General features: G+C 44.2%; 1 protein-coding gene across 1 annotated transcript in view; it reads left to right on the top strand.

The window, feature by feature from the left end:
* The window catches only part of LOC138969549 (protocadherin Fat 1-like), a gene marked incomplete in the record, with an annotated part of 182,665 nt that overhangs the window by 157,601 nt on the left and 11,742 nt on the right, over positions 1–13,322 (top strand). Inside the window, 9 exon segments of the mRNA XM_070342375.1 lie at positions 245–399; positions 3,139–3,431; positions 3,831–3,955; positions 4,779–4,928; positions 8,734–8,916; positions 9,435–9,635; positions 9,937–10,154; positions 10,741–11,101; positions 11,714–11,869. Coding sequence (XP_070198476.1) covers positions 245–399; positions 3,139–3,431; positions 3,831–3,955; positions 4,779–4,928; positions 8,734–8,916; positions 9,435–9,635; positions 9,937–10,154; positions 10,741–11,101; positions 11,714–11,869 — 1,842 coding nt within the window.

Genomic DNA, 13,322 nt, shown 5'->3' with positions numbered 1-13,322 from the left:
TATGTGCAAGATTTGCTAGAGCCTTATCCCCCTTCGTGTGTACACGCAAGCACAAAACCAAGTGCGCACGAAAAAGATCCTGTAATCCATGTCTGTAAATTTAGATTTGTCTCACTGTCATAATGTGTCGATTGTCTTCATTCAGAAGTACAGTTTTGTCAGCATGGTGCGTCAGCATTGTTACGTATGCCTGTGAATCTCATACATGTAGTTAGTATACTAAATACTCGTCTTTTTATTGCAGAGAGACCCATGACATTCTCTGGCAGAAGTTACGCCAAGTGGACCCTGGGACACCCCACACAGAAACGAATGTCAATGTCTCTGAGGTTCCGAACCCGTCAGACTTCGGCCATACTGATGTATGCCAAGGGGCAAGTCGACTACAGCATTCTGGCTGTGAGTGTACAGTGCTACTTTATACCGCTATCTTCTTGGTGTTTGAGTAGTGCAGTATGTCTGTTTTCTGAGTAGTGTCATCCGCTTTCTGAGTAGTGTCATCTGCTGTCTGAGTAGTGTCATCTGCTGTCTGAGTGGTGTCATCTGCTGTCTGAGTAGTGTCATCCGCTGTCTGAGTAGTGTCATCTGCTGTCTGAGTAGTGTCATCTGCTGTCTGAGTGGTGTCATCTGCTGTCTGAGTAGTGTCATCTGCTGTCTGAGTAGTGTCATCTGCTGTCTGAGTGGTGTCATCAGCTTTCTGAGTAGTGCCATCCGCTTTCTGAGTAGTGTCATCTGCTGTCTGAGTAGTGTCATCTGCTTTCTGAGTAGTGTCATCTGCTGTCTGAGTAGTGTCATCTGCTGTCTGAGTAGTGTCATCAGCTGTCTGAGTAGTGTCATCTGCTGTCTGAGTAGTGTCATCTGCTGTCTGAGTAGTGTCATCTGCTTTCTGAGTAGTGCCATCTGCTGTCTGAGTAGTGTCATCAGCTGTCTGAGTAGTGTCATCTGCTGTCTGAGTAGTGTCATCAGCTGTCTGAGTAGTGTCATCAGCTGTCTGAGTAGTGTCATCTGCTGTCTGAGTAGTGTCATCAGCTGTCTGAGTAGTGTCATCTGCTTTCTGAGTAGTGCCATCTGCTTTCTGAGTAGTGTCATCTGCTGTCTGAGTAGTGTCATCAGCTGTCTGAGTAGTGTCATCTGCTTTCTGAGTAGTGCCATCTGCTTTCTGAGTAGTGTCATCTGCTGTCTGAGTGGTGTCACCTGCTGTCTGAGTAGTGTCATCTGCTGTCTGAGTGGTGTCACCTGCTGTCTGAGTAGTGTCATCAGCTGTCTGAGTAGTGTCATCTGCTGTCTGAGTAGTGTCATCTGCTGTCTGAGTAGTGTCATCTGCTGTCTGAGTAGTGTCATCTGCTGTCTGAGTAGTGTCATCTGCTGTCTGGGTAGTGTCATCTGCTGTCTGAGTAGTGTCACCTGCTTTCTGAGTAGTGTCATCTGCTTTCTGAGTAGTGTCATCTGCTGTCTGAGTAGTGTCATCTGCTGTCTGAGTAGTGTCATCTGCTTTCTGGGTAGTGTCATCAGCTGTCTGAGTAGTGTCATCTGCTTTCTGAGTAGTGTCATCTGCTGTCTGAGTAGTGTCATCTGCTTTCTGAGTAGTGTCATCTGCTGTCTGAGTAGTGTCATCAGCTGTCTGAGTAGTGTCATCTGCTGTCTGAGTAGTGTCACCTGCTTTCTGAGTAGTGTCATCTGCTGTCTGAGTAGTGTCATCTGCTGTCTGAGTAGTGTCATCTGCTGTCTGAGTAGTGTCATCTGCTTTCTGAGTAGTGTCATCTGCTGTCTGAGTAGTGTCATCTGCTGTCTGAGTAGTGTCATCTGCTGTCTGAGTAGTGTCATCTGCTTTCTGAGTAGTGTCATCAGCTGTCTGAGTAGTGTCACCTGCTTTCTGAGTAGTGTCATCTGCTGTCTGAGTGGTGTCATCTGCTGTCTGAGTAGTGTCATCTGCTGTCTGAGTAGTGTCATCCGCTGTCTGAGTGGTGTCATCTGCTGTCTGAGTAGTGTCATCTGCTGTCTGAGTAGTGTCATCTGCTGTCTGAGTAGTGTCATCTGCTGTCTGAGTAGTGTCATCTGCTGTCTGAGTAGTGTCATCTGCTGTCTGAGTAGTGTCATCTGCTGTCTGAGTAGTGTCATCTGCTTTCTGAGTAGTGTCATCTGCTGTCTGAGTAGTGTCATCTGCTGTCTGAGTAGTGTCATCTGCTGTCTGAGTAGTGTCATCTGCTGTCTGAGTAGTGTCATCTGCTTTCTGAGTAGTGTCATCTGCTGTCTGAGTAGTGTCATCTGCTTTCTGAGTAGTGTCATCTGCTGTCTGAGTAGTGTCATCTGCTGTCTGAGTAGTGTCATCTGCTTTCTGAGTAGTGTCATCTGCTGTCTGAGTAGTGTCATCTGCTGTCTGAGTAGTGTCATCTGCTGTCTGAGTGGTGTCATCTGCTGTCTGAGTAGTGTCATCTGCTTTCTGTACAGTGGAGAACCCCCTTTTAAGACCTCCAATAGTCTTTTCAAAATGTTGTATCATAAAGTCGGGTCTTTTCAAAATGTTGTATCATAAAGTCGGGTCTTTTCAAAATGTTGTATCATAAAGTCGGGTCTTTTCAAAATGTTGTATCATAAAGTCGGGTCTTTTCAAAATGTTGTATCATAAAGTCGGGTCTTTTCAAAATATTGTATCATAAAGTCGGGTCTTTTCAAAATATTGTATCATAAAGTCGGGTCTTTTCAAAATGTTGTATCATAAAGTCGGGTCTTTTCAAAATGTTGTATCATAAAGTCGGGTCTTTTCAAAATGTTGTATCATAAAGTCGGGTCTTTTCAAAATGTTGTATCATAAAGTCGGGTCTTTTCAAAATGTTGTATCATAAAGTCGGGTCTTTTCAAAATGTTGTATCATAAAGTCGGGTCTTTTCAAAATGTTGTATCATAAAGTCGGGTCTTTTCAAAATGTTGTATCATAAAGTCGGTCGGACTGATTTTTCTAATTTTGTCGCACTTGTTTCAACACATTCTGAAATTATCGGGATCAATCGCTGTCGTTCTTTTTTTAAGGGGGGGGGGGGGGGGGGGGGACTTGCTCTAATCTGACTATGGTAAGCACCACTTGTTTCCTACAAGTTGTAAGTAAGACAAGTTGCAACAGAATTATTGTCTGTGCGCCAGATCGAGGAGGGCAGCCTGGTGTACCGGTTCAACTGCGGCAGTGGGGAAGGCCAGGTGTGGGTGCCGGTGGACCTGAGCGACGGGCAGTGGCACCGGGTGACGGTGGAGAGGACGGGCCGCGTGGCTGAGATCATGCTGGACGACGTCTACACCGCCATGGCAACAGCACCAGGCATCCACGAGGTGCTCAACCTGGACTCGGACGAGGTGTACTTCGGTGCCAAGGTGGACGTGCTGAGTAACGGGTATCGTGCCATCAGCAAGGGATTCGAAGGCTGCATGGAGGACATCAGGTGAGGCACACACACACACACACACACACACACCCACGCACACACACCCACGCACACACACACACGCACACACACACACCCACACAGACACACGCACACACACGCACACACCCACGCACACACACACACACAGGCACACACACACACCCACACACACACGCACGCACGCACGCACACACACACACACACACACACACACACACATGCCTGTACGCATGCATGAACACACACACATACACACATGCACAAACACACGCACAAACACACACACACACGCATATATAGACACACATGCACACACCCTCCCACACACAAACACACACATACACACACATAAGTGACCACAGCATACCACTTGTATCAATACTTACATGCACTCGATGATGTCACTTTGTTCAGGATGTTCAACGTTCCCCTGCCATTCTCCGGTGGTAACGACATAGCACACGCCCAGGAGTTCGAGGTTGTGGAGTTCCACTGCAAGGACACGGTGGGCAAGGCGGTCGAGATTTTTGACCGGGATGGTAAGCACACCTTCTTCTTCACTTCATGCCTAGCTTTCCCTGCTTATATTTCAAATCAAGAATAAAAAATTTAAAAATCAACAAAGTGTTTCACTGCTGCAACCATCTTGGGGACACTCTAAGTTCAGTCACAGCAACATTTCTTTATTTTTGTCTGTTGTGTCTGTTGTTTATCCGCTGTGAAGGCTGTAAGGCAGAGGTTCGTGTCAATGTTTTGTTATGCCCTTAATTAAACGCTGCAAAAAATAGATTTTTATTTACCTAACAATGGACCCCCCTTTAAGATCCCCTGATGTCAGAATTTTCCTTTTTTTATGACCTTGATTTTTCTTAATTTACCTCCATTCCATTTTAAGACCTGAATTTCACCGTTTGTCCAGAGGTCTTACAAGCAGGGTGACACTGTCCTGACAATGTGTCTTGGTTTCCATCCTGACAATGTGTCTTGCTTTCCATCAGACGCCTGTAGCAGGGTGACACTGTCCTGACAATGTGTCTTGCTTTCCACCAGACGCCTGTAGCAGGGTGACACTGTCCTGACAATGTGTCTTGCTTTCCATCAGACGCCTGTAGCAGGGTGACACTGTCCTGACAATGTGTCTTGCTTTCCATCAGACGCCTGTAGCAGGGTGATACTGTCCTGACAATGTGTCTTGCTTTCCATCAGACGCCTGTAGCAGGGTGACACTGTCCTGACAATGTGTCTTGCTTTCCATCAGACGCCTGTAGCAGGGTGATACTGTCCTGACAATGTGTCTTGCTTTCCATCAGACGCCTGTAGCAGGGTGATACTGTCCTGACAATGTGTCTTGCTTTCCATCAGACGCCTGCAGCAGCTCCCCCTGTCTCAACGGAGGGTCGTGCAAGTTCTCCGGCCTCAACAGCTACATGTGCGTGTGTAGCGGCCGCTTCAAGGGAGATAAGTGTGAGCTGGACCCAGACCCCTGTCAGGAACGACCCTGTCTCAATGGAGGTAGGAACTCGTTTCAATGTCGTCGTGGAATTTTGGTGCAACTTGATTCTTGGCGATTTTGATGTTTTTGTGCTTTTGACTGAGTAAATCATTTTCCATGAGAAATGTTCCCTTAAATACGATTGACAATACATGATTTAACATTCTATTATCTAATCTTATTTTATCCATACCAGGAACGAATATAAACATTATTTCTTGATAATAAAAACGATCAGTTTTGTCCTTCTCCTGAAAAGCTGTTTACTTCAAAATTCCTTGACGTTCGCCATTTCTTCTCTTCATGCTGGGGAAGAATAAAACCATTAAAGGTGCTCCCTCTGGCTGGGAAATTTGGGGAAAATTGAAAGCTTGCTTTACGATTGTTGGTAATTCCACTTTGAGCTGCAATAATTGTTTTTCACATCATATGAAAAACATAAGTTTAAGCCAATATTTTCTTTGATAAAACAGGAATCTCAGTAGGGAAGAGGTTGAGGAGTGCCTAACACTTGTATGGTGGTCACTGTTCCACATTTGTCTCTCTATATAAATGCTACATGGTGAGAACTGTCTCTATATAAATGCTACATGGTGAGAACTGTCTCTATATAAATGCTACATGGTGAGAACTGTCTCTCTATATAAATGCTACATGGTGAGAACTGTCTCTCTATATAAATGCTACATGGTGAGAACTGTCTCTATATATAAATGCTACATGGTGAGCACTGTCTCTATATAAATGCTACATGGTGAGCACTGTCTCTATATAAATGCTACATGGTGAGAACTGTCTCTATATATAAATGCTACATGGTGAGAACTGTCTCTATATATAAATGCTACATGGTGAGCACTGTCTCTATATAAATGCTACATGGTGAGCACTGTCTCTCTATATAAATGCTACATGGTGAGCACTGTCTCTATATATAAATGCTACATGGTGAGCACTGTCTCTATATATAAATGCTACATGGTGAGAACTGTCTCTATATATAAATGCTACATGGTGAGAACTGTCTCTCTATATAAATGCTACATGGTGAGAACTGTCTCTATATATAAATGCTACATGGTGAGCACTGTCTCTATATAAATGCTACATGGTGAGCACTGTCTCTATATAAATGCTACATGGTGAGAACTGTCTCTATATATAAATGCTACATGGTGAGAACTGTCTCTATATATAAATGCTACATGGTGAGCACTGTCTCTATATAAATGCTACATGGTGAGCACTGTCTCTCTATATAAATGCTACATGGTGAGCACTGTCTCTATATATAAATGCTACATGGTGAGAACTGTCTCTATATATAAATGCTACATGGTGAGCACTGTCTCTATATATAAATGCTACATGGTGAGCACTGTCTCTATATATAAATGCTACATGGTGAGCACTGTCTCTATATATAAATGCTACATGGTGAGCACTGTCTCTATATATAAATGCTACATGGTGAGAACTGTCTCTATATATAAATGCTACATGGTGAGCACTGTCTCTAGATAAATGCTACATGGTGAGAACTGTCTCTCTATAAATGCTACATGGTGAGAACTGTCTCTATATAAATGCTACATGGTGAGCACTGTCTCTATATAAATGCTACATGGTGAGAACTGTCTCTATATAAATGCTACATGGTGAGCACTGTCTCTATATAAATGCTACATGGTGAGAACTGTCTCTATATAAATGCTACATGGTGAGAACTGTCTCTATATAAATGCTACATGGTGAGAACTGTCTCTCTATAAATGCTACATGGTGAGAACTGTCTCTATATAAATGCTACATGGTGAGAACTGTCTCTCTATATAAATGCTACATGGTGAGAACTGTCTCTATATAAATGCTACATGGTGAGAACTGTCTCTATATATAAATGCTACATGGTGAGCACTGTCTCTATATAAATGCTACATGGTGAGCACTGTCTCTATATAAATGCTACATGGTGAGAACTGTCTCTATATATAAATGCTACATGGTGAGAACTGTCTCTATATATAAATGCTACATGGTGAGCACTGTCTCTATATAAATGCTACATGGTGAGCACTGTCTCTCTATATAAATGCTACATGGTGAGCACTGTCTCTATATATAAATGCTACATGGTGAGAACTGTCTCTATATATAAATGCTACATGGTGAGCACTGTCTCTATATATAAATGCTACATGGTGAGCACTGTCTCTATATATAAATGCTACATGGTGAGCACTGTCTCTATATATAAATGCTACATGGTGAGCACTGTCTCTATATATAAATGCTACATGGTGAGAACTGTCTCTATATATAAATGCTACATGGTGAGCACTGTCTCTAGATAAATGCTACATGGTGAGAACTGTCTCTCTATAAATGCTACATGGTGAGAACTGTCTCTATATAAATGCTACATGGTGAGCACTGTCTCTATATAAATGCTACATGGTGAGCACTGTCTCTATATAAATGCTACATGGTGAGCACTGTCTCTATATAAATGCTACATGGTGAGCACTGTCTCTATATAAATGCTACATGGTGAGAACTGTCTCTATATAAATGCTACATGGTGAGAACTGTCTCTATATAAATGCTACATGGTGAGCACTGTCTCTATATAAATGCTACATGGTGAGAACTGTCTCTATATAAATGCTACATGGTGAGCACTGTCTCTATATAAATGCTACATGGTGAGAACTGTCTCTATATAAATGCTACATGGTGAGCACTGTCTCTAGATAAATGCTACATGGTGAGCACTGTCTCTATATAAATGCTACATGGTGAGAACTGTCTCTATATAAATGCTACATGGTGAGAACTGTCTCTATATAAATGCTACATGGTGAGAACTGTCTCTATATAAATGCTACATGGTGAGAACTGTCTCTATATAAATGCTACATGGTGAGAACTGTCTCTAGATAAATGCTACATGGTGAGCACTGTCTCTATATAAATGCTACATGGTGAGCACTGTCTCTATATAAATGCTACATGGTGAGAACTGTCTCTCTATATAAATGCTACATGGTGAGAACTGTCTCTATATAAATGCTACATGGTGAGCACTGTCTCTATATAAATGCTACATGGTGAGCACTGTCTCTCTATATAAATGCTACATGGTGAGAACTGTCTCTATATAAATGCTACATGGTGAGCACTGTCTCTATATAAATGCTACATGGTGAGCACTGTCTCTCTATATAAATGCTACATGGTGAGAACTGTCTCTATATAAATGCTACATGGTGAGCACTGTCTCTATATAAATGCTACATGGTGAGCACTGTCTCTATATAAATGCTACATGGTGAGAACTGTCTCTATATAAATGCTACATGGTGAGAACTGTCTCTAGATAAATGCTACATGGTGAGCACTGTCTCTATATATAAATGCTACATGGTGAGAACTGTCTCTATATATAAATGCTACATGGTGAGAACTGTCTCTCTATATAAATGCTACATGGTGAGAACTGTCTCTATATAAATGCTACATGGTGAGAACTGTCTCTATATAAATGCTACATGGTGAGAACTGTCTCTATATAAATGCTACATGGTGAGAACTGTCTCTATATAAATGCTACATGGTGAGAACTGTCTCTAGATAAATGCTACATGGTGAGCACTGTCTCTATATAAATGCTACATGGTGAGCACTGTCTCTATATAAATGCTACATGGTGAGAACTGTCTCTATATAAATGCTACATGGTGAGAACTGTCTCTCTATATAAATGCTACATGGTGAGAACTGTCTCTCTATATAAATGCTACATGGTGAGAACTGTTGTTGCAGGTCAGTGCCGTGTGGGGATAGAGGCACCTAACACCTATACCTGCAGTTGCCCCGCCGACAGTGGCCTGCTGGGAATGCGCTGCACGTACGGCTTCAACTGTCAGCCCAACCCCTGCCTGCATGGGGGAACCTGCATCGAGGGGCCCACCTCCGCTCTCTGTCACTGTGCTCCTGGCTTCGCCGGTAAGTTAGGGACCAGAGAGAGTGTGGCAGTGTTTTTATGCTCCTTGACACTGCATGCCTGGATTTGCCGGTCAGTGTGAGATGTTAGTCAATGTAGATGTAGGGCGATCGAGGGCCGGATGCAAAAAAGCATATATCTAGGGGCGGGGAAATAGCTCAGTCGGTAGCGGCGCTGGCTTCAAAACCAGTTGTCGCTATCGGCATGGGTTCCATCCCCACGTCCGGCGAGGGATTTATTTTCCAGAGTCAACTTTATGCAGACTTTATTCGGAGTCCGAACACCCCTGTGTGCAGGCATGTTAAATACTAAAAAATGGGAAGCACCATATACTGTATTGCAGCTCGCTTTCCCGAGGGAGAAAGCAGCCTGAGTTTCCATGAGGGTAACCTCACAGGACTATATGAATCTTATCCTTCTTACCCTTATCCTTATTCTTGTAACCCTAAAAAAATAAAGAATTGTTATTGTTTCTCATGACTATTGAGTCCTTTAACCTATTTGTTTTTGTGTGTGTCAGGCTTGTACTGTGACAAGACGGTTGATGCGTGCGACTCGGCACCGTGTCAGAACAGCGGTTTGTGCCAGGGTCTGGCCGGGGGGAGGTTCCAGTGCAACTGTTCCGGCAGCTACAGCGGTAAATTCTGCGAGGAGCTCGACCTCGGTCACGTCACTTCAACACCCAGTGGCATCAGTGCTGAGGAGATCTACGGCATTATAGGTGGGTGTGGGTCTTCGTTGGGGTGGGTGGGTCTGTGATGGGGTGTGGGGGGTAGAGTTTCTACCCAGATCTAGGCATTATAAGTTGGGTGTGGGTCTTTGGTGGGGTGCGATGGGTAAAGATACAGCATGATAGGTAGGTAATTTTGTTGCCTGGCGGAGCATTTGGGGTAGAGGTTGTACACACATCTACGGCATTATAGGTGCATGGATGTGAGTTTTGGTGGGGAATTTGGGTCAGACATTGAGGAAATCTGTAAATTTATGAGTGACACAAAATATCCACACTGACGTGTGTACAGGTGTGGTTGCGGGCATCCTGCTCCTGGTCTTCATCTTTGTGGTGTGGCGTGTGTGGCGTCGTCGCAAGAGGGACCGACGTCACGGCCGTGGTGGCCTCCACCATCACCATAGCGACGTCATGCTCAACGGTCTCATGTCCAAGGAGATGTCTTCTGACCTCGCGCGCAAAGCCAGCAACCCCGACCTCTCCGTGCCCATCCGCAACATTCCGTCACAGGTGAGTGTGGGACAGGTGTTATAGCCTGGTGATAAAGACGTCAGGTGTTGTAGCCTGGTGATAAAGACGTCAGGTGTTGTAGCCTGGTGATAAAGACGTCAGGTGTTGTAGCCTGGTGATAAAGACGTCAGGTGTTGTAGCCTGGTGATAAAGACGTCAGGTGTTGTAGCCTGGTGATAAAGACGTCAGGTGTTGTAGCCTGGTGATAAAGACGTCAGGTGTTGTTGCCTGGTCAGAGCATGCTACATTTTAAGAGCAATTGCTACACCAAGCTAAAGATTGCTACACAAATAATCACAAGCATGCAACAGTTCCCTCTGTTTTGTGGGTCCTGGTACTCGTATTTGTTTCCCACTCCATGTAATGGTCACAAAATGGGTCATAACACATCACAAATAATCACAAGCAAGCTACAGTTCCCTCTTTTTTGTGAATCCTGGTACTTATTTTTGCTTCCCACTCCGTGTAGTGGTCACAAAATGGGCCATAAAACATGGTCTGTACTGAAAAGCAGATACTCTTTAATGGCCAGTGAGTTCTCTAATGATTTGTGTTTGAGATGCTGACCGTTGAATATTTCTTGCAGCCCCCACCAGTGCCCAACCGGCCTGCGTCCTACACGCCCAGTACGCACGATTCGCTCAATGTGCTCAACAACTTGGACTCCGTGCGTAACTACGGCAGCGCCGCCGATGAGCTGGAGACGACCGGAACTCGCCAGCGTCTGCCAGACTTTCAGGAATACATGGCGGCTCACTCAGCTCAATCGGCTCATTCAGCTCAATCAGCTCAATCGGCTCACAGCTCGCACTCCCGACCCTCCAACGCTGCGAGCGTGGCCCCCAGTCTCCCCCCTCCCCCTCCCTCCAATCCCCCGTCAGACACCGAGTCTCTGCACAAAGCTCCGTGGGAGTTTGAGTATCCCAACATCCTTGGCAACTATGAAGGTATGAATCGCCTTTTGTATTTTGAACTCTGTGTTGTTATGTTTCTGGCATTGACTTGCTTGACTTATTCCTGTAGACGCCCTGTGGAGCATAGGGCCGCAGCTGCGGTTTCTGTAGCAAGTTGGTTTTTTGGCGGGGTGGAGTTGCTAACCCCACGCCCAACCCTCCTCCTTTATCCGGGCTTGGGACCGGCTGAAAGACCTTTAGGGTGCATCCAGGCGGAGTTATGTTTCTGGCATTGCTGCAGTGTTTTATAAACTGTTGTAAAGTAATGCACACTTTGCTGTTGAAATTTGAACAGTACATTATTGCTGTTAGCAAAGATTTGTTTCTTTGCTGCTGCTGGTAGGAAGATTTGATGATTTACTCAGTGCTGGAAGATCTAGCTGCTCTCTGGTTGTGAATAAAGAAAGTTGGATTATTTCATTATTGCTGTAAAAAATGATTTAATTTGTATTGGTGGAAACGCTTTATCTGATCAGTGAAAGTATCTGGACATCACAGCTTTTGTTTTGCTGCGTGTTCTCTGTAGCCTCACCACTCTGTAGTTTAATCAATTCTGTGGTGATAGTATGGTATGGTGTATCATTTTGTTTGATGTCTGTCCCCCAGACGATAAGCACAGAGACAACCTGGCCAAACACATGCCCGGGCTCCACTCCCCAATGTTGAACAACCGCCCCCTGGGTCGTGCTGCCATGGGCAACGCTGCCGATGCCAGCTCCATTAGCAGTCTGCCCGTCTCCGAATCGGAGGACGATCTCAACGGTAAGGCGGGAATCACACAACACTGGACATTTCCCATCATGTAGGGATTTCACCCAGTACACTGTGATGATAAGCAATGTAGATTTATCTGTAAGCCATTCTTTGCAGCCCTGTAGAAGTGTCGTGAAAGGTCGGTGTTTAAGCGTCAATAACCCCTATATTAGTTCTTTGCAGCCCTCCGTAGATTGAGTTTGGCTAGAGACTGAGTTTGGCTAGAGACTTGTACTAGTGTGTCAGCATCCTTCTCTGTGTGTGAATGTTTCCACATCTTTGTTAGCTACAAAGGATGCACATTTTGTTGAGTCGGCACTTGATGGGGAACATTTACAGAGCTTAATTAATAGACAAAAAATCAGAAAAAGCTAGCTCTTGAAAAGGAGGAAGTCTTAAATTGGTGGGGGAGGGGGGTCTTAAAAGGGGGGTTCCACTGTATATTGTGTTCAAGCTTCTGTACTGGAGTTGCAGAAAATGTTAAGGGGTTTGAAATTATGTCCGCTGTCAGAACCTGAAGTGGGAACGTCTTTGCACTCAGCTAGTGCCACACAGTGTGTTCAGCGGTCGCAGAATAAATTTGACATGAATTTCATCCCCATACTGAATGTTTGAGTCCAGTGTAAAGTGGTCATGTTGTGGAAGGATTGGTAACTGTGACGTTGTCTGTCTTCCTGCCCCCCCCCCCCCCTCCTCCTTCTCTCACCCTTGTCCCCTCCCTGTTCCTCTTGTTGCCCCCAAACAGCTGTTGGTCTGTGAGGTTAACATACAACTTGCCTTTGTTCTATTATTGGTGTGTGTGTGGGTGTGTGTGTGTGATACAAGTGGTAGATTTATAAGGCAGATTTCACATGTGGTATGAAAATGCACAGAAATGAATTTAATGGCTGCTTATGATGCTTGACATTTATTTGTTATTTTTTCCGTTCTGTTTCTTTTAACTTCCATTCAAATCAGTGCAGGAGTTGCTTCTTTTTCTGTACCTCATTCATTCAGTTACTGTTATGGATTCGTTATTGCTTACTGTGTGCAGCCTTTAAAGCCTGACTTGTCATTTTCTTAGCTTTATAAAGATGAGTTTGCCTTTTATCAGTTGACAGTGTGTGTTATGAAAGTTGTGAGCATGTGGTTTTAAAAGCTGGACAAAAAGTTAACACCTACCAATGATTGATCTTCCCAGACCCTTTTTCCACCCCTCCCCCCCCCCCCCCCCCCCCCCTTCCCTCCCTTCATGCATTCACTAATTCCACTTGAAACCCTCATCTTCTTCTCAGTCTCGTTCCATTAAGTCATCACAATGAGTATTTGCAAGCGGAGTTTTTCTCAGAATTTGCCAGTCACTGCTACATAGATAGTCTCACAATTTTTATTCCATCCGTAAAGTCATTACAATAATTACCAGCTTCCATTATTAGGAGTATATACCTTTTGTTCAATATGGAATGTCTTAAGTTTTTTTTTA

The sequence above is a fragment of the Littorina saxatilis genome, linkage group LG6 (genome assembly GCF_037325665.1).
Source record: "Littorina saxatilis isolate snail1 linkage group LG6, US_GU_Lsax_2.0, whole genome shotgun sequence".
NCBI classification, from domain to species: Eukaryota; Metazoa; Mollusca; class Gastropoda; order Littorinimorpha; family Littorinidae; genus Littorina; species Littorina saxatilis.
This window is presented reverse-complemented; position numbering and strand designations above follow the sequence as displayed.